Below are 23,360 nucleotides of genomic sequence, written 5' to 3' on the forward strand. Positions count from 1 at the left end.
CTCAGCGTATCAATACACCCAGTCACTACAAAGATACAGGACTCCTTCCTAACTCAGTGTATCAATACACCCAGTCACTACACAGATACAGGCGTCCTTCCTAACTCAGTGTATCAATACACCCAGTCACTACAGAGACAGGCTTCCTTCCTAACTCAGTGTATCAGTACACCCAGTCACTACAGAGAGACAGGCGTCCTTCCTGACTCAGTGTATCAGTACACCCAGTCACTACAGAGACAGGCTTCCTTCCTAACTCAGTGTATCAGTACACCCAGTCACTACAGAGACAGGCTTCCTTCCTAACTCAGTGTATCAGTACACCCAGTCACTACAGAGAGACAGGCGTCCTTCCGTGTATCAGTACACCCAGTCACTACAGAGAGACAGGCGTCCTTCCTAACTCAGTGTATCAGTACACCCAGTCACTACAGAGAGACAGGCGTCCTTCCTAACTCAGTGTATCAGTACACCCAGTCACTACAGAGAGACAGGCGTCCTTCCTGACTGAGTCGAGGGAGGAAGGCCATATGATGCCAGCGGAGACTTTAAAACAGTTGAGTTTAATGACTGTGGTAGGAGAATGGATCAACATTGTAGTTCCTCCACAATATTAACGTAAATGACAGTGAAAAGGAGGAAGTCTGTACAGAATTAAAATATTCCCAAAAACATGCATCATGTTTGCAATAAGAGGCACTAAAGTAATACTGGGAAAAAAAAAAAACTGGGAAAGAAATAAAAGTCCTGAATACAAAGTGTTACGTTTGGGGTGAATCTAACACCTCACATTACTCCGTACCACTCTTCATATGTTCAAGCATGGTGGGGGCTGAATCATGTTATGGGTATGCTTGTCAACTGCAAGGGAGATTAAAAAAAAAAAAAAAAAAAAAACGGAAGAGAGCTAGACACAGGCAAAATCCTAGAGAACCTGGTTCAGTCTGCTTCCCAACAGAGACTAATTCACCTTTTAGCAGGACAATAACAAAAAACGCAAGGCCAAATATACACTGGAGTTGCTTACCAAGACAGTGAATGTTCCTGAGTGGCCAAGTTAGATTTTCAAGCAGATTTGTCAAAACTATGGCAAGACTTGAAAATGTCTGTCAAACAATGATCAACAACCAACTTGACAGAGTGTGAAAAAAAAAAATGTTTAAAAAAACAAATGTGCAAATAATGTACAATCCAGAAAAGCTTAGAGACTTAACCAGAAAGACTAATTCTAACATGTATTGACTCAGGGGTAAAAATACTTATGAAAATGATTTATTTTTGTATTTTCAATCATTTAAAAATAGGTTTTCACTGACATTAATGGGGTATTGTGTGTAGATGGGGGGGGGGGACATCAATTGAATCCATTCTGAATTTAGGCTGTAACATAATATTTAATCAATGGGGTATGAATACTCCAAATGTACCGTACAATGGGGTTTTACATAAGTGTTGCTCCTTGAACATCCTTGGGATGACTCCTCCTAGGTACTGACACACAACAGTTTCAAACAAATCCACACCGTCGACCTTAGTTCCACTTCCATGTCAGTTCATCCAATAGAAGAGGCAATCTTCTGTTCCTCATTACATCAGATCAACGTGGAGTGTGCGGGTGAGGCGGCCACCTCAGGTCAACGTGGAGTCTAGGTGTGAGGCCTCTTAACTTTCTTATCCTTTCATCAACTCTGACCTACAAAAGCAGGGGTCTGGCGAAAGGAATGTATCTTTACTGTCCCAGTGGTGAAGGCCTATGGACATGGTGCCATTTCTGATGCAGACTTTATTAAATATATAGTGCACTACTTTCTGCTGTACGGCCAAAAGTAGTGCACTATATAGGGATTAGGATTCCATTTCAGGACACAGCCAATTGAAGGCTTCTGATAGAAGGCTCCTGTGAGTGACAAGACAAATCAGTCCAATGAGCTCACAGGGACCAGAGAATTAGTCCAATGAGATGATGTCTGAGATGCTGTTGGACCCTACCCCGGTAATAACCCCAGTTTGGTAAGAAGAGGTGGAGAAGAGGTGGGAACTGGTGTCGTATTGGCCAGAAGAGGACACCAGGCCGGCGCTAGTGGTGGCACCCTGCAGGCTGCTGGTCAGGTTATCCAGGAACATGGGAGCTCTGTAATGCTGCGGGTCACCTTGAATCAACGAGAACAGATCCAGACCTAGGTGAGAGGGGGGCGGAAAAGATAGTGTCACACTCCTCCTCTGAACTCACAAGCTACGTCGCAGACACAGGCCGTTACCAGACATTTAGACAAAGCATAAGATTGTTTGATCGGCAGGACAGAGGTCAAAGCTCCAAACAAGGTTTACCAGAAATACTGGTTGCAGGATTCACTTTAATGCATGCCCGTAGGGACTGTGGACAGGGTGACTTACCCTGCATGTCCGTAGGGACTGTGGACAGGGAGACTTACCCTGCATGTCCGTAGGGACTGTGGACAGGGAGACTTACCCTGCATGTCCGTAGGGACTGTGGACAGGGAGACTTACCCTGCATGTCCGTAGGGACTGTGGACAGGGCGACTTACCCTGCATGTCCGTAGGGACTGTGGACAGGGCGACTTACCCTGCATGTCCGTAGGGACTGTGGACAGGGCGACTTACCCTGCATGTCCGTAGGGACTGTGGACAGGGCGACTTACCCTGCATGTCCGTAGGGACTGTGGACAGGGCGACTTACCCTGCATGTCCGTAGGGACTGTGGACAGGGCGACTTACCCTGCATGTCCGTAGGGACTGTGGACAGGGCGACTTACCCTGCATGTCCGTAGGGACTGTGGACAGGGCGACTTACCCTGCATGTCCGTAGGGACTGTGGACAGGGCGACTTACCCTGCATGTCCGTAGGGACTGTGGACAGGGCGACTTACCCTGCATGTCCGTAGGGACTGTGGACAGGGCGACTTACCCTGCATGTCCGTAGGGACTGTGGACAGGGCGACTTACCCTGCATGTCCGTAGGGACTGTGGACAGGGCGACTTACCCTGCATGTCCGTAGGGACTGTGGACAGGGCGACTTACCCTGCATGTCCGTAGGGACTGTGGACAGGGTGGAGTGGTGGAAGGGGACTGTATAGTCAGCTAGTGAGTTCGTCAGGTAGGATGATGTGTCCAGGGCGACTTACCCTGCATGTCCGTAGGGACTGTGGACAGGGTGGAGTGGTGGAAGGGGACTGTATAGTCAGCTAGTGAGTTCGTCAGGTAGGATGATGTGTCCAGGGCGACTTACCCTGCATGTCCGTAGGGACTGTGGACAGGGCGACTTACCCTGCATGTCCGTAGGGACTGTGGACAGGGTGGAGTGGTGGAAGGGGACTGTATAGTCAGCTAGTGAGTTCGTCAGGTAGGATGATGTGTCCAGGGCGACTTACCCTGCATGTCCGTAGGGACTGTGGACAGGGTTGAGTGGTGGAAGGGGACTGTATAGTCAGCGAGTGAGTTCGTCAGGTAGGATGATGTGTCCAGGGCGACTTACCCTGCATGTCCGTAGGGACTGTGGACAGGGTGGAGTGGTGGAAGGGGACTGTATAGTCAGCGAGTGAGTTCGTCAGGTAGGATGATGTGTCCAGGGCGACTTACCCTGCATGTCCGTAGGGACTGTGGACAGGGCGACTTACCCTGCATGTCCGTAGGGACTGTGGACAGGGTGGAGTGGTGGAAGGGGACTGTATAGTCAGCGAGTGAGTTCGTCAGGTAGGATGATGTGTCCAGGGTGACTTACCCTGCATGTCCGTAGGGACTGTGGACAGGGTGGAGTGGTGGAAGGGGACTGTATAGTCAGCTAGTGAGTTCGTCAGGTAGGATGATGTGTCCAGGGCGACTTACCCTGCATGTCCGTAGGGACTGTGGACAGGGTGGAGTGGTGGAAGGGGACTGTATAGTCAGCGAGTGAGTTCGTCAGGTAGGATGATGTGTCCAGGGCGACTTACCCTGCATGTCCGTAGGGACTGTGGACAGGGCGACTTACCCTGCATGTCCGTAGGGACTGTGGACAGGGTGGAGTGGTGGAAGGGGACTGTATAGTCAGCTAGTGAGTTCGTCAGGTAGGATGATGTGTCCAGGGCGACTTACCCTGCATGCCCGTAGGGACTGTGGACAGGGTGGAGTGGTGGAAGGGGACTGTATAGTCAGCTAGTGAGTTCGTCAGGTAGGATGATGTGTCCAGGGCGACTTACCCTGCATGTCCGTAGGGACTGTGGACAGGGTGGAGTGGTGGAAGGGGACTGTATAGTCAGCGAGTGAGTTCGTCAGGTAGGATGATGTGTCCAGGGCGTTTGGCAGGCACACCGGCGACGGCTGATAGGACAACACTCTGAGGGATTAGAAACAGAGATCAGAGTCAGACAGCTTCATCATGTGGTTCATTTAAGGGGTCAATATGACCTCCAAAGGCTAGTTACACTACACCCACCCAGGCTAGTTACACTACACCCACCCACAGTAGTTACACTACACCCACCCACAGTAGTTACACTACACCCACCCACAGTAGTTACACTACACCCACCCACAGTAGTTACACTACACCCACCCACAGTAGTTACACTACACCCACCCACAGTAGTTAACCTGTTAGTCCACTAGGGGCATTATTTCATTTTTGGATAAAAAGACGTGCCCGTTTTAAGCGCAATATTTTGTCACGAAAAGATGCTCGACTATGCTTGGAATTGATAGTTTTGGAAAGAAGACACTGACGTTTCCAGAACTGCAAAGATTTTCACTGTGAGTGCCGTTGAACAAAAGCTTCAGGCAAAACCAAGATGTTTGAGCGCCCAGGAAATGAACAGGATTTCTGAAGCTACGTTTTCCATGATCGCCTTATATGGCTGTGAATGCGACAGGAATGAACGGACACTTCCTATCGTTTCCCCCAGGTGTCTGCAGCATTGTGACGTATTTGTAGGCATATCATTGGAAGATTGACCATAAGAGACTACAATTGCCAAGTGTCCCGCACGGTGTCTGCGTGGAAATTGGTGTGCAAAAGTCAGCTACCAGTATTTTTCCATCCGAATCAGAGAAGAATGCAGGCTTCCAGGGACGGCATTTCAATGAAGAGATATGACAAAACACCTTGAGGATTGATTCAAACAACGTTTTCCATGTTTCAGTCGATATTATGGAGTTCATTCGGAAAAAAGTTCGACGTGTAGGTGACTGAATTTTCGGTTAGTTTCGGTAGCCAAATGCATAGTAACAAAACGGAATGTTGTGTCCTACACAAGATTCTTTCAGGAAAAACTGGACATCTGCTATGTAACTGAGAGTCTCCTCATTGAAACATATGAAGTTCTTCAAAGTCAAATTATTTTATTTGATCCCTTTGCTGGTTTTTGTGAATATGTTGCGTGCTAAATGCTAACGCTAAATGCTAAGCTAGCTATCACCACTCTTACACAAATTATTGATTTTCTCTGGTTCTAAAGCATATTTTGAAAATCTGAGACGACAGGATTGTTAAGAAAAGGATAAGCTTGAGAGCAGGCATATTTATTTCATTTCATTTGCGATTTTTAGAAATCGCTAACATTGCGTTATGGTAATGAGCTTGAGGCTGTAGTAACGCGACCGCATGCGGGATGGGGCGGACTATGAGGTTAACTCACCCCTTGGCGTGCACCTCCTCGGTCTTGGACATGTAGAGGCATCGCTTCTTGAGTGGCGGGTCAGGGTCCTCCTCCTCCTCCTCCTCGTCCTCTGACGAGCTCTCTAGGGTCAGGTCGATCACGTCTGCCTTCTTATTGGTCGAGCTGGGCTCTCTGTGGGGAGGGACCACCGGACACTGACGTGCTGGGGGGGCGGACGAGATTATGGTTTAAAATGTTTTAATCAACAGGTTAAACTGTAGTTAAGAAATTCTGCAATTCTATATGTGGGTTGTTAAGTGACTCAACATGCTCTGGGAGAATTCCACAGGAAGTACTCTAACCCCGCCTTCCAACCCCACCTTCTAACTACAGAAATGTGAATACATTGTGGCAGTTGTTAACCATGTGTAAATCCCAATACGGTGCGTTATATTACCGATATGATGCCAAAACATAGAGGTGGTGCCGTGCTAAGAAGGTTAAAATCTGTGGGACACCCATTGGACATTTCCCAGTACACACACGCCCATTATATACCCTTCATAGAAGTCAGCAGGATGAAGGCACCCTGTGTGTGTGTCTACGTCATTAGACATGGACATGTCTGTTTATTTTTGTGCTACAGCCTAATATTTACTGTTGCTACGGTTACGCCTATTGGGAATGTTCTCGAACATATGTGCCCATTACACATTTAGGGCATTAGATACCATTAGACATGCACCTGTCTGGGGAGTGTTGTGGTTCTGATGTTTATACGCCCAAATGTGAAACCAAACTAAAAATGAGTGCACGGCAGAAAGATAATGGTGGCTAAATGCCAGAGGGTATGAATCATTAACATAAAGAGGGGTTACTATGTGTGTGATGGGAGAATGAAACCGGTTTTAAGTGTCAAGGCTGGATAGGCAGTTACTTCATGAACCCGCTCAGCTTATATTACTTTAGTATATTATATTACACCACTTTAGTATATTACACCACTTTAGTATATTACATATATTATATTACTTTAGTATATTATATTACATCTATTATTTTATATTACTTTAGTATATTAGTCTATTTGAACTCTGTGAGGCGCCGGTATTTGAAATATTATTGACTGAATATTTCCACAACGCTTTCTGCAAAACCCGCCAAAAATGGTGTTCCTAATTTCTCTCTTCGCGATGGGTATTCCTCAACCTATCAGAATAAGATAGCTGTGACATTGTATTGCCAAGAAGGATGGGGAAGTCCTGAGGGTGTTTTTCCTTCGGTCATTGTTTTCAGAGAGACCAAGAAAAAGAGCAGATTACAGAGTAGAGGCATGGGTTGGTCCAAATTCACCTTGTCACCTTAGCTCCATTGCGAGCGCTAGATTGGTAGCTGTAAGTGAATCCCTGACGCCGTTTGGAGGCAACGAGCCGGGTGAGTGGCAGGGCAGGATTGACTGTGATTAAAAACCACCAGAACTCAGTAGCTACAGCCCTACAATAGATAAAAACATGGCTAAATACCAGTGAATTAAAAATGTGTCCCATCCATCTTTCTGTGCAGCTGGCTAGCAGGCCGCTAATTCATGTCTCTGTGCAGCTAGCTAGCAGGCCGCTAATTCATGTCTCTTCTGTGTAGCTGGCTAGCAGGCCGCTAATTCATGTCTCTTCTGTGTAGCTGGCTAGCAGGCCGCTAATTCATGTCTCTGTGCAGCTGGCTAGCAGGCTGCTAATTCAAGTCTCTGTGTAGCTGGCTAGTAGGCCGCTAATTCATGTCTCTTCTGTGTAGCTGGCTAGCAGGCCGCTAATTCAAGTCACTGTGCAGCTGGCTAGCAGGCCGCTAATTCATGTCTCTTCTGTGTAGCTGGCTAGCAGGCCGTTAATTCACTGTCTCTTCTGTGCAACTAGCAGGCCGCTAATTCATGTCTCTGTGCAGCTGGCTAGCAGGCTGCTAATTCAAGTCTCTGTGCAGCTAGCTAGCAGGCCGCTAATTCATGTCTCTGTGCAGCTAGCTAGCAGGCCGCTAATTCATGTCTCTTCTGTGTAGCTGGCTAGCAGGCTGTTAATTCACTGTCTCTTCTGTGCAGCTAGCAGGCCGCTAATGCATGTCTCTGTGCAGCTAGCTAGCAGGCCGCTAATTCGAGTCTCTGTGCAGCTGGCTAGCAGGCCGCTAATTCACGGTCTCTTCTGTGTAGCTGGCTAGCAGGCCGCTAATTCACAGTCTCTTCTGTGTAGCTGGCTAGCAGGCCGTTAATTCACAGTCTCCGCTGTAAAGCTGGCTAGCAGGCCTTTAATTCACTGTCTCTTCTGTGTAGCTGGCTAGCAGGCCGCTAATTCACAGTCTCTTCTGTGTAGCTGGCTAGCAGGCCGCTAATTCAAGTCTCTGTGCAGCTGGCTAGCAGGTGTGGTGACCACTGTGATGTGGTGGTGGTACTGGACAAAATGTATTAATTGATTTGGTGCCATTATTGACAACGGATTAACTTTGAAGGTTGCGGACAGGTCAATCTCAGATCTCTGAAACGGTACATCCTGTCCTCATGAAATAAAGTGTTCCTGAAAAGCTTCTCTGAATACAAAGTACAACAGGTTTCCTTAACACCCTACTGCACAGTATGCGTCACCCCCCACTGCACAGTATGCGTCACCCCCCACTGCACAGTATCGTCACCCCCCACTGCACAGTATGCGTCACCCCCCACTGCACAGTATGCGTCACCCCCCCCACTGCACAGTATGAATCACCCGGCGATGTTCCAAGCATATTACTCACTATGACTGCTGCAGAGATCAAATGAACCCAAACAGAACCTCCTATCAAATGAACCCAAACGTAGAGGAGGCTCCGCACTGAGAACCTCCTATCAAATGAACCCAAACAGAGGCTCCGCACTAAGAACCTCCTATCAAATGAACCCAAACAGAGGCTCCGCACTAAGAACCTCCTATCAAATGAACCCAAACGTAGAGGAGGCTCCGCACTGAGAACCTCCTATCAAATGAACCCAAACGTAGAGGAGGCTCCGCACTAAGAACCTCCTATCAAATGAACCCAAACGTAGAGGCTCCGCACTAAGAACCTCCTATCAAATGAACCCAAACGTAGAGGCTCCGCACTAAGAACCTCCTATCAAATGAACCCAAACGTAGAAGGGGCTCCGCACTGAGAACCTCCTATCAAATGAACCCAAACGTAAAGGAGGCTCCGCACTAAGAACCTCCTATCAAATGAACCCAAACGTAGAAGAGGCTCCGCACTGAGAACCTCCTATCAAATGAACCCAAACGTAAAGGAGGCTCCGCACTAAGAACCTCCTATCAAATGAACCCAAACGTAGAGGAGGCTCCGCACTAAGAACCTCCTATCAAATGAACCCAAACGTAGAGGAGGCTCCGCACTGAGAACCTCCTATCAAATGAACCCAAACGTAGAGGCTCCGCACTAAGAACCTCCTATCAAATGAACCCAAACGTAGAGGAGGCTCCGCACTGAGAACCTCCTATCAAATGAACCCAAACGTAGAGGCTCCGCACTAAGAACCTCCTATCAAATGAACCCAAACGTAGAAGAGGCTCCGCACTGAGAACCTCCTATCAAATGAACCCAAACGTAGAGGCTCCGCACTAAGAACCTCCTATCAAATGAACCCAAACGTAGAGGAGGCTCCGCACTAAGAACCTCCTATCAAATGAACCCAAACGTAGAGGCTCCGCACTGAGAACCTCCTATCAAATGAACCCAAACGTAGAGGCTCCGCACTAAGAACCTCCTATCAAATGAACCCAAACGTAGAGGCTCCGCACTGAGAACCTCCTATCAAATGAACCCAAACGTAGAGGCTCCGCACTAAGAACCTCCTATCAAATGAACCCAAACAGAGGCTCCACACTAAGAACCTCCTATCAAATGAACCCAAACGTAAAGGAGGCTCCGCACTAAGAACCTCCTATCAAATGAACCCAAACGTAGAGGAGGCTCCGCACTGAGAACCTCCTATCAAATGAACCCAAACGTAGAGGCTCCGCACTAAGAACCTCCTATCAAATGAACCCAAACAGAGGCTCCACACTAAGAACCTATCAAATGAACCCAAACGTAAAGGAGGCTCCGCACTAAGAACCTCCTATCAAATGAACCCAAACAGAGGCTCCGCACTAAGAACCTCCTATCAAATGAACCCAAACGTAGAGGAGGCTCCGCACTAAGAACCTCCTATCAAATGAACCCAAACGTAGAGGCTCCGCACTAAGAACCTCCTATCAAAGGAACCCAAACGTAGAGGAGGCTCCGCACTAAGAACCTCCTATCAAATGAACCCAAACGTAGAGGCTCCGCACTAAGAACCTCCTATCAAATGAACCCAAACGTAGAGGAGGCTCCGCACTAGGAACAGCACATTTTATCGACACTTGCAGTCAAATATTGATATAATATAGTCCAATAATAATAACTGATGCATACCTATGGACCCCCCACATCACTAGTAGATAACCTGTAGATATTTACAGCTGTGACGGGGCTCATTGTAAAGGCTGGAACACACAGATACCTCCATCCAATGATTAATTGTTATTCCCGATTCTATTAATATATATACACATATATCTTGACTTACGTTCTATTTTTGGGATACAGGTTGAGGACACACTGAGGGCCTCTTTCCTTGGTCTCATGGGGCACCAGGTCCCATCCTCCTGGAACTTGATCTCATCCACATCGGAACAGTCGTTCAGAATCTCCATGAACAACCTGAGACAGAGGGGACAGACAGAGGGACAGAGTTCCATGTTCCAACAACCTGACAGACAGACGGACAGAGTTCCATGTTCCAACAACCTGACAGACAGAGAGACAGAGTTCCATGTTCCAACAACCTGACAGACAGAGGGACAGAGTTCCATGTTCCAACAACCTGACAGACAGAGGGACACAGTTCCATGTTCCAACAACCTGACAGACAGAGGGACAGAGTTCCATGTTCCAACAACCTGACAGACAGAGGGACAGAGTTCCATGTTCCAACAACCTGACAGACAGAGGGACAGAGTTCCATGTTCCAACAACCTGACAGACAGAGGGACAGAGTTCCATGTTCCTACAACCTGACAGACAGAGGGACAGAGTTCCATGTTCCAACAACCTGACAGACAGAGGGACAGAGTTCCATGTTCCTACAACCTGACAGACAGAGGGACAGAGTTCCATGTTCCTACAACCTGACAGACAGAGGGACAGAGTTCCATGCTCCAACAACCTGACAGACAGAGGGACAGAGTTCCATGTTCCTACAACCTGACAGACAGAGAGACAGAGTTCCATGTTCCAACAACCTTCCGTTTGACATCCCATAGAACACTACAGTTCTACACCTTTCAGAGCTGTTTTTGGACCTCGGCTAAAACACGTTAAAAGATCATTGCCGCTGCCATAACCGGCCTGTAAAATCAATTTATATTTTTTTATTAGGGAAATTAAATGTATCTAATGAGAAGTCTAACAGTAGTTTTCCCCTCACTGACCTGTCGATGAGGAGGCTCAGGTAGCAGCCTTTTTCTCAGACAGGACAGACCCGGGTATTATGATGATAATTATTAGGAGAGAGGAACCAACCCGTCAATGATCAGGCTCTCGTAGGGGGCCTTCTTGTCACAGACAGGACAGACCCAAGTGGGCTTCTTTTCATTCATCTGCAGGTAGAGGGCTGCGTCGAAACACTGCAGGTGGGAACAGGTGAGAGCTCGACACGGCACTGTCAGACGCATCTTACCCAGCTGGAGAGATATGGGAGAGGGAGATGAGATATGAGAGAGAGGAGAGATATGCGCGAGAGGAGAGATATGCGAGAGAGGAGAGATATGCGAGAGAGGAGATATATGAGAGAGAGAGGAGATATATGAGAGAGAGAGGAGATATATGAGAGAGAGAGGAGATATATGAGAGAGAGAGAGGAGATATATGAGAGAGAGAGAGGAGATATATGAGAGAGAGAGAGGAGATATATGAGAGAGAGAGAGGAGATATATGAGAGAGAGAGAGGAGATATATGAGAGAGAGAGAGGAGATATATGAGAGAGAGAGGAGATATATGAGAGAGAGAGGGAGATATATGAGAGAGAGAGGAGATATATGAGAGAGAGAGGAGATATATGAGAGAGAGAGGAGATATATGAGAGAGAGAGGAGATATATGAGAGAGAGAGGAGATATATGAGAGAGAGGAGATATATGAGAGAGAGGAGATATATGAGAGGATAGTGAAAGAGGGAGGGAGGAGAGGGTAGTGAAAGAAGTAGAAGGAGAGTTAATAAATCAGTAAATCTTTCTGCAATGAAATGATATCAAACAGACTATCAGATGCACTTGTTTCCAGGTTTTACTTACAGGGCACATGAGAGATACTCTCAGACTGGTTGTAGCAATCTCACTGTCAGGGTCTGCTGTCAGCTTCTCTTTTACTGCAAGAGGAAGATATCAGGGGCATTATAGATTAAACACAGTAACGTGTGGAAGCAAGCGTGTATGAGCACAAGCATGTGACCATATGAGCATGTGTGTCTGCGCGCTTACTCAGCGCTCTGGAGTGGTCTGGATTTCTGATTCCCTTCATCCTGAGCCTCTGCAGCAGTAGAGGTGAGGTGAGCTGTCTCACCAGGTACACCAACACAGAGTACGTCTGAAACAAGTCAGAAATTGAATTATACGTGTCTGCTTGAACAACATCAGGTAATGACGGCTATAATGCAGAAAGTTGCCACTACTATAAATAAAATAATGAAGAGTACGATGATCCTCAACGTTAGTTGCTTACCTTTCCGATTTCAGGTGCCCACGTTATAGAGATCTGATTGGGTACTGCAGAGGACAATCTGACCAATGAGGTGATGTTTAGAGGTCTCCCTGGTCTCTTCTGTTCCACTCCATTTTTAGGGGGAGGGGCATAACCCTAAAAACAAAACATGACAGTAACAGCGTTAAACTTTTTCAAAAAGTTGAGCTTATGCTGCGACCGTTAGTAGTTGATTGTGGCATTCTGTCGTTGCACCACAAGAGGGAGTTTGATTTATCAGTCGTCTAAACTGCGGAAATTAATGGAGGTGTGAATGCTTTAGTCTGAAAATCTCTCCTCTCTGCCACTAGAGTTCTGCATCAGGAAAATGATGCATTAGCTGGCGGCAGTCCTGGAGTTGAGGGGACTTGGGTAAATACAAAAACGTCTCAATTACACTTGATATGTGGACTGACAATTTTGAAAAATAGGCACAGTGGGCTTTTGGTTTCTCTCCCTCTAAAAACAGAAATAAAATCACTGTAAATAACAAACAGTCTTTATTTACCACAGAGTGGAATAGTGAGTCTATATAAAAGGGGAGTTTCTGAAACACGGAGTCCTTAGGCGACGTTAGACTACTGATAGATGATGTGGTCAGTCAGAGTTCAGTTCTAATGTTAAGTTTAGCCTAATGGCCAAAAAAAAAAGGGCAAACTTGCAATGTATTCGATACTTAAGTACTCCAAAGATTTACATTTCTAACTCAATATCACAGACCAGATTTGCCCCAATGAAAAAAAATGCATCAACCCGTAGAAATATATGAATTATTAACCCTGCATTATAAATTGTATAAAAGCCCCTTAGATATTAATATAGAGTCCACTAAAATTGTATTAAATCTACAAAGGCATGTATTGATCTGCCAGTATTTTCATTTAGAGATTCCGGTAAACTCTGATGTTTCCTACCAACATTAATTATTGGATTATTCACCATGGCAACCACAAGTTAGTATTACAAATTTAACTTATTTCTCCGTGGCTTTTGAGGAGGTCAGACCGTTTTCATTTGCAGGGATGTGCATTTTTTACCAAATGGAAGTCAGAACAAATACTTCTCACTTTAATAATACCCTGTTATATTTAAATACACATTTATTGTATGTAGAGGATTCACTTTCTTCACTAGTTATTTTTTATTTGTAAGCATTTTGAAAATATGTTTCAAACACTTTTTTTCATTAAGTGTAACAGGCTGTGAACAATTGCAGACAATGTTTCCACTCTGAGAATGGTAAATTAATAAATTCATTCAATACAAAAGAAGCCATCCACCCTTGATGGTCTATCAACAGGACAATAGACTCTTGATTAATTGAGGGACTTTTAAAAATGTATTAAATAGATGTTTGAGAGGCATGTCACTTCACCCATCTCTTTGCATAGCCCACCACATGCACCGTTTTCTAACCTCATCTGGGTGGACCCATAACGAATTACTGTGGGAATAAACATCAATGAATGACAGAAATATTGGAATAAAGTAGGCTAATAAAGGAAACAAATTGTTGCTTACTGAAACACCCAAAGTCATCCACTTGTTACAATAGGATTTAAAGCAATAACCAACCCGCGTGTGGTCAACTATTTCAGCACCGTTTCACGCTGCTCTGAGACAAGCGTGGTGACTGGTCTTGATAAATCAATGAGATTTTTATTTTTCACGGAATCTGTTTGGGTATTGGTTAGACTAGAATTAGGGTGTGGAAATGTTAGGATCATTTTGCTCTTGACTCAGTCACTTAGTAACCTAGGCCTACTCCTGACCAGTCAGGTTGTACAGCGCCATATTGACCTAATGGAAACCCTGAGGCCTACATAGGCTACTGTAAAATGCATTTTTGTTTGTCTTGGAATAGAAACACCGTAATATTAATAATTTAATTAAGCAAAATTTCTAACATGAACACAAAGAATACAATAATTTAAAAATAAATTATAATCAATCCCACAGTGTGTTCTAACAAAAAGACTATTTAAAGTCTCACAGCCAATATTAAAAACAGTCAAATGCATTCGCGAATTCTATCGCTTTAGCCGACATGTTACGCTTTGCTTTATTCATCGTTTAATTAAAGGTCCCCGTTGTCATTTTTTTATATCACTAAAATGCTTGACTGTATTTAAAGATATGGATGACTTGTATGCTTCATGTAGCCTTATAAAGTAGGCCTTTATGCCAATAAGTAAGTTACGCTATAACAGCTACAGTGAACAGGACTCTTAAACCTACAGCACCAAGCCATGTCAATAACGGCACTTCTCAAAGATGCCCTCTGGTGGTGGCCACAGCTGACCGTTAAATAACGTGGAATTCTACGGCACCATGCAAGTTGTTTCTTATGTTATTCATATAACCGCATAGAAATAAAATAATGTTTATGAATTATATCAGGGCCCATATTCACAAATAGTCTCACAATAGACGGTGCTGATCTAGGATCAGTTTAGATTATAATGAACAAGATAACATGGAAAGTAGGGACCTGGTCCGAGATCAGTTGAGAAACCAGTACATACCGGAAGGGGGAACAGCTTCCCATTGACTTTAATGCAGAGACTGTTTGGGTAGTTGTCTTCCTGGGGACAACTGGTTTCTGAAAGACAGAACCTAAAAAAGGGAGCAGAAAGACAAACATGTCCCAGAAAGCAGTTTCTTAGTAAATCTGTTCCTGGGGCTCGAGGCATCTACATGCGCACTAGAACCACATTCATTACATTCTCACCTCAGTTGTATCTGAACCATATAGTCTCTTCTGCCGCCTGGTAAAAAGTCCCTTTAAGAAAGCACAATCAATACAATTAGAAACAGAACTACTATGGGATGCAGCAGGAAGACTCAGTAGGGTAGGGGTAGAGCGGGCTAGGGGTAGAGCGGGCTAGGAGTAGAGCGGGCTAGGAGTAGAGCGGGCTAAGAGTAGAGCGGGCTAAGAGTAGAGCGGGCTAAGAGTAGAGCGGGCTAAGAGTAGAGCGGGCTAAGAGTAGAGCGGGCTAAGAGTAGAGCGGGCTAAGAGTAGAGCGGGCTAAGAGTAGAGCGGGCTAAGAGTAGAGCGGGCTAAGAGTAGAGCGGGCTAAGAGTAGAGCGGGCTAAGAGTAGAGCGGGCTAAGAGTAGAGCGGGCTAAGAGTAGAGCGGGCTAAGAGTAGAGCGGGCTAAGAGTAGAGCGGGCTAAGAGTAGAGCGGGGTAAGAGTAGAGCGGGGTAAGAGTAGAGCGGGGTAAGAGTAGAGCGGGGTAAGAGTAGAGCGGGGTAAGAGTAGAGCGGGGTAGGAGTAGAGCAGGAGTTTTAAAGCGAAATCGAGGCCATACCTGGAGATGCACACCTCCCTGACTTGTTGAGGCGTCAAGGCGAAGATGAAGTACTTATCTTGGTTGTATCTCTGAACACCACTGGTACCTAAAAAAAGACGTCAGATTGTGACATGATGCAAAAGAACAACTCTTCATTGCAGTCGTCAGTCAGTAATGTCAAGCCTGGCCAGTATCCAGATTACCAGAAATCTATTCATGATATTGACAACAACAATCATTCGACCTATGACTACAGGATGGTTTCACACTCAAAAAAAAAAATGGAATAGACAACAAAGGGACAGATTGTGACCAACATGAACAAACACCTAATCAGACTCTAGCAGTAAATCATTCACGCCACCAGAAACATAAAGCCCAGTAATATGGCAGAGATCCACCTAGATTGATTTACCAGAGACACACTGACCCAAGCTGGAGGGTTTGACGAGGATATCCAACACGTCGTAGAACGGGAGAGACTTCATCTGGATGTCTGGGTGGACCGGAGGGATGAGAGGGGCGGGCTGCTGGAGGTTCATCCTCAACTCCTTATTGGTCTCCTCGTCAAGCACCAGCGAATCACCAGACAAGACCAGTGAATCAGACCAGGTCCAGGGTCACTGAGGTCAGAACACCTCCTTCCTCTGCCTAGAAGAACGTTGACTTGATGGACGCTAAGTCAGGGAGACTACCGTCTACCGCCTTGGGATGGCACAGTTGATTCAATTCCTTGATAGTGGGCTGGACTGCAGAAGGCGTTCTTTAGGGGGTGCTAGCGACCTCTTGTGTTTTTTAACACTTGTAGCTACGACACTCCGAAACTGGATACCATGCTCTGGAAGACATGATACACAAGTCAATATAAGGCAGCAATGTCAGTCTGTTTTAACAGTGTAAGGAATGACGAGGCTAGTCGTCTGTTTAAACAGTGTAAGGAATGACAAGGCTAGTCGTCTGTTTTAACAGTGTAAGGAATGACGAGGATAGTCATCTGTTTAAACAGTGTAAGGAATGACGAGGCTAGTCGTCTGTTTAAACAGTGTAGGGAATGACGAGGCTAGTCGTCTGTTTAAACAGTGTAAGGAATGACGAGGCTAGTCGTCTGTTTAAACAGTGTAAGGAATGACGAGGCTAGTCGTCTGTTTAAACAGTGTAAGGAATGACAAGGCTAGTCGTCTGTTTTAACAGTGTAAGGAATGACGAGGCTAGTCATCTGTTTAAACAGTGTAAGGAATGACGAGGCTAGTCGTCTGTTTAAACAGTGTAAGGAATGACGAGGCTAGTCGTCTGTTTAAACAGTGTAAGGAATGACGAGGCTAGTCGTCTGTTTAAACAGTGTAAGGAATGACGAGGCTAGTCGTCTGTTTAAACAGTGTAAGGAATGACGAGGCTAGTCGTCTGTTTAAACAGTGTAAGGAATGACGAGGCTAGTCGTCTGTTTAAACAGTGTAAGGGTTGGAGCAAAAACCCACAGGAGGGTATCTCTCCAGGAACAGGGTTGGAGCAAAAACCCACAGCAGGGTATCTGTCCAGGAACAGGGTTGGAGCAAAAACCCACAGCAGGGTAGCTCTTCAGGAACAGGGTTGGAGTAAAAACCCACAGCAGGGTATCTCTCCAGGAACAGGGTTGGAGCAAAAACCCACAGCAGGGTATCTCTCCAGGAACAGGGTTGGAGCAAAAACCCACAGCAGGGTCTCTCTCCAGGAACAGGGTTGGAGCAAAAACCCACAGGAGGGTCTCTCTCCAGGAACAGGGTTGGAGTAAAAACCCACAGGAGGGTATCTCTCCAGGAACAGGGTTGGAGTAAAAACCCACAGCAGGGTAGCTCTTCAGGAACAGGGTTGGAGTAAAAACCCACAGTAGGGTATCTCTCCAGGAACAGGGTTGGAGCAAAAACCCACAGCAGGGTATCTCTTCAGGAACAGGGTTGGAGTAAAAACCCACAGCAGGGTATCTCTCCAGGAACAGGGTTGGAGCAAAAACCCACAGGAGGGTATCTCTCCAGGAACAGGGTTGGAGCAAAAACCCACAGCAGGGTAGCTCTTCAGGAACAGGGTTGGAGTAAAAACCCACAGCAGGGTATCTCTCCAGGAACAGGGTTGGAGCAAAAACCCACAGCAGGGTATCTCTCCAGGAACAGGGTTGGAGCCCTGTCCTAACAACTGATCAACTCAGCTAGCAAACCTAGCGAGACCAATAACGCATCTGGGGTGTATTCATTACTCATATTGTTGCAAAACATTTTGCAACAGAAACCGTTTACGGCAAACGCGGTCGAGTTCCATTTTGTTCTTAAAACAGAAGTTGTTGTTCAGTCTTTTAACCCTTTGACGCGTACGACCGCATGTTTGTGATCATGTTTTTTTTGTGATCAAATACGTAGCAACAAACAGAAAAAACACAAGTAAGCTACCTAACAGCTAGACTTGTTTACAATGTACCACATCTCTAGTGAGCACAAGGGACTAATGTAATGTTGTTTAAAAAATAAAATGTGTGTCAGCTAAACTAACAGCAGCTACATTCTTTATGGTGGCAGCCATGTTTGTTTTAATTTAACAAGCGAAAACTCCCTAATCCATTCACTATAACGCCGCATTCAAAACAACCTCCGACTTCTGAGATTTCTAAATAACTGGCAAAATGTATTTGAAAGGTCGTCCAACTTGGTATTCAAACGTTCTAGAGCTCCGACCTGAAGAGCACCGATGCCATGATTTTACCTTTAAGAATACATGGGGGGGGGGGGCAAACACAGAAGTTAATAAACGTAAGAATAAAACCCCTGGAAATGTATACCTGGGCTCCATGTCTGAAATAAAACAGAATCAATGCCAAATAACTTTTGTTATTCCTTGATTTGTAACGCAATCTCGCAGTTCAGTTTTATCATTTGGCCAAATGGTTGATGGCTAGGGAAAACATGATTTGACCATTTCAACAACCTTTAGAGTAATGTGTAGAATAATGTAGACTAAAGAGCACAATTTGGGTTGTTACATAGTTAGTAATAGTTGAAGTTTCTATTTGTGAACACGTTTTGGGAGAACAGTAACTGGTCCACCCACGTAACATCCCGTAGATGGCGCCAACGCATAAACCTAGACCATTCTGTCTCGATCCATTGTTTAAGATAATGTTCTCTACAACCTCGCTTCACTCATACCACGGTCTCTGCATACAATATAGCTGATTATTCAATCTGATCAAACGACCTCACGTTGTTGCGTACAGGACTTCATCCTCATTATCCTCGACCAGGCTAAAATTTCTCCAAACCATCATACTAACCGCGTTGGATGACATCTTCCTCACTAGGTGACGACACAGTGGTGATAAATTAAATTAATTTTAAAAAAATGTTGTACTAGTATTTAGGATGTCAGCCTTAGCCGGAATATGTAATACATGCTCATACTCCGCTCACTTTTTTTAATGCCACTATTGTATCAAATCCACCGGATTTAAGGCCTCAGGTTTTACCGCTCTCACAAAGACAACCCCTCAGACAGGCTAATACCAAAGCCTCTTTCAGATAATAATATAGATATAATAATTACACAAGAATACTATAGATAATCACTGCTACAGGAAGAAAGTTTAATAAAGCCTCATATGAAGCAGACTCCGGTATTGATACGTTGAGGGGTGTAGAGAATAGAGGCAAAATACAACTATCAAATTCAGGAACAGCAGCATTGAATCCCGGTACCGCGTGAAGAAACGAATCACCCCGTCAGGGCCGTAAATAAACATTTCGAATTTACGCGGGACGAGTTTAATAAAAATAAAAATACTGGATGAAGTCGGGATTTCACTCCACTTTAGGAGCATGGAAGAGGAGATAATTTATAGACATAGGCAAGTTTGTGCAGACAATTCAGATTGGCATGGCAACGCATGGAAACCATACAATTAAAAATATTCTACAAACTTCCATTTATGAACCTAACAGCTTTTTAGGTAACGTTACATCGATGAGTAAAGTGTATTTTATTTTTTTATCTGTTTGCAAAACGTTTCGCAACAGAATCGGTGTAATACATACACCTCTGACTCGATTGGTGGCTAGTTAAACGTTGGCTAGCTCGCTAACTAGCTGCTATACAAGTTAGCTTTCATGTAGCTAACTAAAGTACCTTATATTGATTATTCTATTACAGTAATGTTAACAAAATTTAAATAATGGCGGACTAAAAAAAAAAAAAAAACTTGTCTACAAGTTAAAAAAAAATCCCCGGCCTTATTTTAGTCCCATATGTGTAGTTACGGACAGCTGTCCGCGTCTAGCTATGCTAATGCTATGCTAATACTATGCTAATGCTAATGCTATGCTAGTCCACACATTAAATGTTAATATAGGTAACAGATAACATGCTGCCTGTTATATGCAGTAAAACAATGTTTAACTATATTAGCTAGTTAATAAAAACAATTTAGTGACTTTGGTTCTACTAACCCGATGGCTAATTGTTAACTAGGTAAAACAACAGACATGCCTCATTCCAGTTTATACAGGTTTCCACCCACCCCTGCTACATAAAGGAAAGTCCAGCGCCTGTAAACCTTAAACGGACACATTTATTTTTAAAAAACAAAATAGCGAAATCAACCCTTGTGCAGCAGCCTATCATTATATATATATATATTTTGCCTACCCGTAGCGCCTTAAAATCCGCCACTTTCTCTTCCGTCGGACCGGAGACCTCCACGTCACGTGACCGGGGGGGTTTCTTCTTCTATGGTGTTTAACGGCGGCTGGCAGCCAATGTTAATGGTTACATTACCTCCACCAGCTGGAACCTGGGGGGGATTAAATTAAGAAAACTAAAGGTAATCCCCTCAACCCTCAAATTAAGTGGACACTCCTGATGACGTCTGACGAGTATACACTTGCAAGGCAAGAGGGGGAGAGGGAAGGAATAGTTTTTTTTTAAATGGATTCCCCTTCCCCGGAAGTTCGTCACTCGTTCATTCCGCAATGATTGTGTTTTCAGGTAGCTTGTGGACGCTTTATATGCGTCAAGTATGATTTCATGGCTACTTATATTTAAATATATAATTATTAATATACACCTACTGTATGATAGCTAGTAAATGTATTAGCTAGCTAATGTTAGCCTTGCCTATTGTATGATATCTAGTAAATGTATTAGCTAACTAACGTTAACCCTGCCTACTGTATGATAGCTAGTACATTTATTAGCTAACTAACGTTAGCCTGCCTACTGTATGCTAGTAAATGTATTAGCTAACTAACGTTAGCCTGCCTACTGTATGCTAGTAAATGTATTAGCTAACTAACGTTAACCCTGCCTACTGTATGATAGCTAGTACATTTATTAGCTAACTAACGTTAGCCTGCCTACTGTATGCTAGTACATTTATTAGCTAACTAATGTTAGCCTGCCTACTGTATGCTAGTACATTTATTAGCTAACTAATGTTAGCCTGCCTACTGTATGATAGCTAGTAAATGTATTAGCTAACTAATGTTAGCCTGCCTACTGTATGCTAGTACATTTATTAGCTAACTAATGTTAGCCTGCCCAGCTGGAACTTCTGAATAAGGAAAATGTTTTATTTCTACAATTTCCAAAAGAACCAAACAAAAACATAATTATTTTTACGATATGTGTTTGTGCATTAATAGAACAATTTCTAACTTATTTACATTCGTTTTTACTAACACTTGTATGTTGACTCCATATTGATGTTGAGGTTTTACATTTTGGCGGACTTATCTTAGCAGATAATCATCGCAAATTGAATTATGGGGCGTTTCAGGTTCTGAAGTGAACATAATTGTACACTCAAACTCCATTAAAAACGAGGGCTGAGGGGCTTACGTTGCAAACTTGCCTTGCTTGGCTCATCATTTGGACCTATGACAAATATGGCAGTGGGGATTCCCCCAAGGCCTGAGGGCATAGGGCTGTCTACTTTACATTTGAAACGCAAACTTTCAGGTAAAATAACAACCCAATGTTTATAGTCCGGCACAGTGGACAGGTCATAATACCCATAAAACCTAGTGGTAAAACCCAGCAATATTCCAATTGTTTTTTTCACGATTCATTTTTGAGTCTGGGATTTTAGAACTACTTCATGTAAGGTCTGTGTTTGGTGTCGTCTCACCCCGGTGTGATGTTTAGATAACCTGGTCTGTTTGGTGTTGTCTCACCCTGGCGTGGTGTTTAGATAACCTAGTCTGTTTGGTGTTGTCTCGCCCTGGTGTGATGTTTAGATAACCTAGTCTGTTTGGTGTTGTCTCGCCCTGGTGTGATGTTTAGATAACCTGGTCTGTTTGGTGTTGTCTCACCCTGGCGTGATGTTTAGATAACCTAGTCTGTTTGGTGTTGTCTCACCCCGGTGTGATGTTTAGATAACCTAGTCTGTTTGGTGTTGTCTCGCCCTGGTGTGATGTTTAGATAACCTAGTCTGTGTTTGGTGTCGTCTCACCCTGGTGTGTTGTTTAGATAACCTAGTCTGTGTTTGGTGTTGTCTCACCCTGGTGTGATGTTTAGATAACCTAGTCTGTGTTTGGTGTCGTCTCACCCTGGTGTGATGTTTAGATAACCTAGTCTGTGTTTGGTGTTGTCTCACCCTGGTGTGATGTTTAGATAACCTAGTCTGTGTTTGGTGTCGTCTCACCCTGGCGTGATGTTTTGATAACTGTGTAATTCTCTCTTGGACAAGCTGAGTTTTATCAATATATTCACCTCAATTTCCTCTCAACAATTTGAAATGCTAATTTACAACAGAGAAGACCTCAGCAAGACTACAAATTCCTGCAGGATGCTCCTGCACGTCATCTCGAGCCGACACTGTTAGCTACCGTTCACCAGCGGGATCAGAGACCTGTGTCCAATCAATGAACTTCTTATGTCCCCGCCGTGTCTCGTCTTGGCCGTTCGTTCTGATCGTGGATTTACAAACACATCATGCATCTACATGTAAATATGTCCACAGTGTCTGGATTTACTTTCTGGATTTAGTGTCTGGATTTACTCTCTCTGCTAAATGGCATATATTATTATTATATATATTACTTTCCCCGAGTTATTTTCAAATGCCAGTATGCATTCTACAAACGGTGGAATGGGCATAATATGATAACAACACAATAACAACTGATGGCAGTAGCTAACTACTGTAGCTAACTGAGCAGCTACCCTCTGTACCTAACTATTGTAGGTAACTAGCCAGCTAACTACTGTAGCTAACTAAGCAGCTACCCTCTGTACCTAACTATTGTAGGTAACTAGCCAGCTAACCTCTGTAGCTAGCAAGCAACGCTAAAGGGTTTGCAAACTGGTTAGCATAACTCAAACCAAAAAATAAATAACGTTTTCTACATATTAGCTAGCTGGCTGGCATTTATGAGTACAGCGAACACACTCCTCACATGTTAGGAATGTATTTTCTCTAATGTTAATGAAAAGGTGCCTCTCGGTCTCAAAACACATGTGGGAAGATTTTTTCTGTGGGACACGTTTTCTGAAGACATGTAGGAGGAGTGCTGGTGACATCGCCCACTGTATGCGCATTTCAGTAGACTGATTTGAGTCCAGACAGAGGTGAAATCTGCACAAAATGCATCCTTCACCACCACCTGAAGTGGCCAGCCAGATCTGAACACAATCAGA

The 23,360-nt window shown here is 44.5% G+C and overlaps 1 protein-coding gene and 1 long non-coding RNA gene across 4 annotated transcripts; both read right to left on the reverse strand.

Annotated features, from left to right (window-relative positions):
* Positions 1 to 544: 544 nt before the first annotated feature.
* pias2 (protein inhibitor of activated STAT, 2) lies at positions 545 to 20,562 on the reverse strand. Of its 2 annotated transcripts, none has more exons than XM_052460819.1 (13): positions 20,370 to 20,562; positions 16,123 to 16,545; positions 15,726 to 15,813; positions 15,146 to 15,196; positions 14,940 to 15,030; positions 12,397 to 12,531; positions 12,156 to 12,261; positions 11,970 to 12,043; positions 11,200 to 11,360; positions 10,205 to 10,338; positions 5,629 to 5,812; positions 4,195 to 4,331; positions 545 to 2,177 (listed from the first exon to the last, which is right to left on the reverse strand). In XM_052460819.1, exons 2-13 carry the CDS (start codon positions 16,247 to 16,249, stop codon positions 1,948 to 1,950), a joined length of 1,518 nt encoding a protein of 505 aa, XP_052316779.1. In that variant the 5' UTR covers positions 16,250 to 16,545; positions 20,370 to 20,562; the 3' UTR covers positions 545 to 1,947. The 2 variants fall into 2 exon arrangements, with proteins under 2 accessions (XP_052316779.1, XP_052316780.1); XM_052460820.1 differs by having other exon boundaries at positions 16,138 to 16,545; positions 20,370 to 20,560.
* On the reverse strand, positions 8,415 to 9,107 carry LOC127907102 (uncharacterized). 2 transcript variants are annotated; one of them, XR_008063217.1, is made up of 3 exons: positions 9,086 to 9,107; positions 8,901 to 8,947; positions 8,415 to 8,446 (listed from the first exon to the last, which is right to left on the reverse strand). It is a non-coding gene; the product is annotated as an uncharacterized LOC127907102 (long non-coding RNA). The 2 variants fall into 2 exon arrangements; XR_008063216.1 differs by lacking the exon at positions 9,086 to 9,107 and adding an exon at positions 8,995 to 9,016.
* Positions 20,563 to 23,360: the final 2,798 nt, after the last annotated feature.

This window comes from Oncorhynchus keta, chromosome 14, assembly GCF_023373465.1.
Source record: "Oncorhynchus keta strain PuntledgeMale-10-30-2019 chromosome 14, Oket_V2, whole genome shotgun sequence".
NCBI lineage: Eukaryota > Metazoa > Chordata > Actinopteri > Salmoniformes > Salmonidae > Oncorhynchus > Oncorhynchus keta.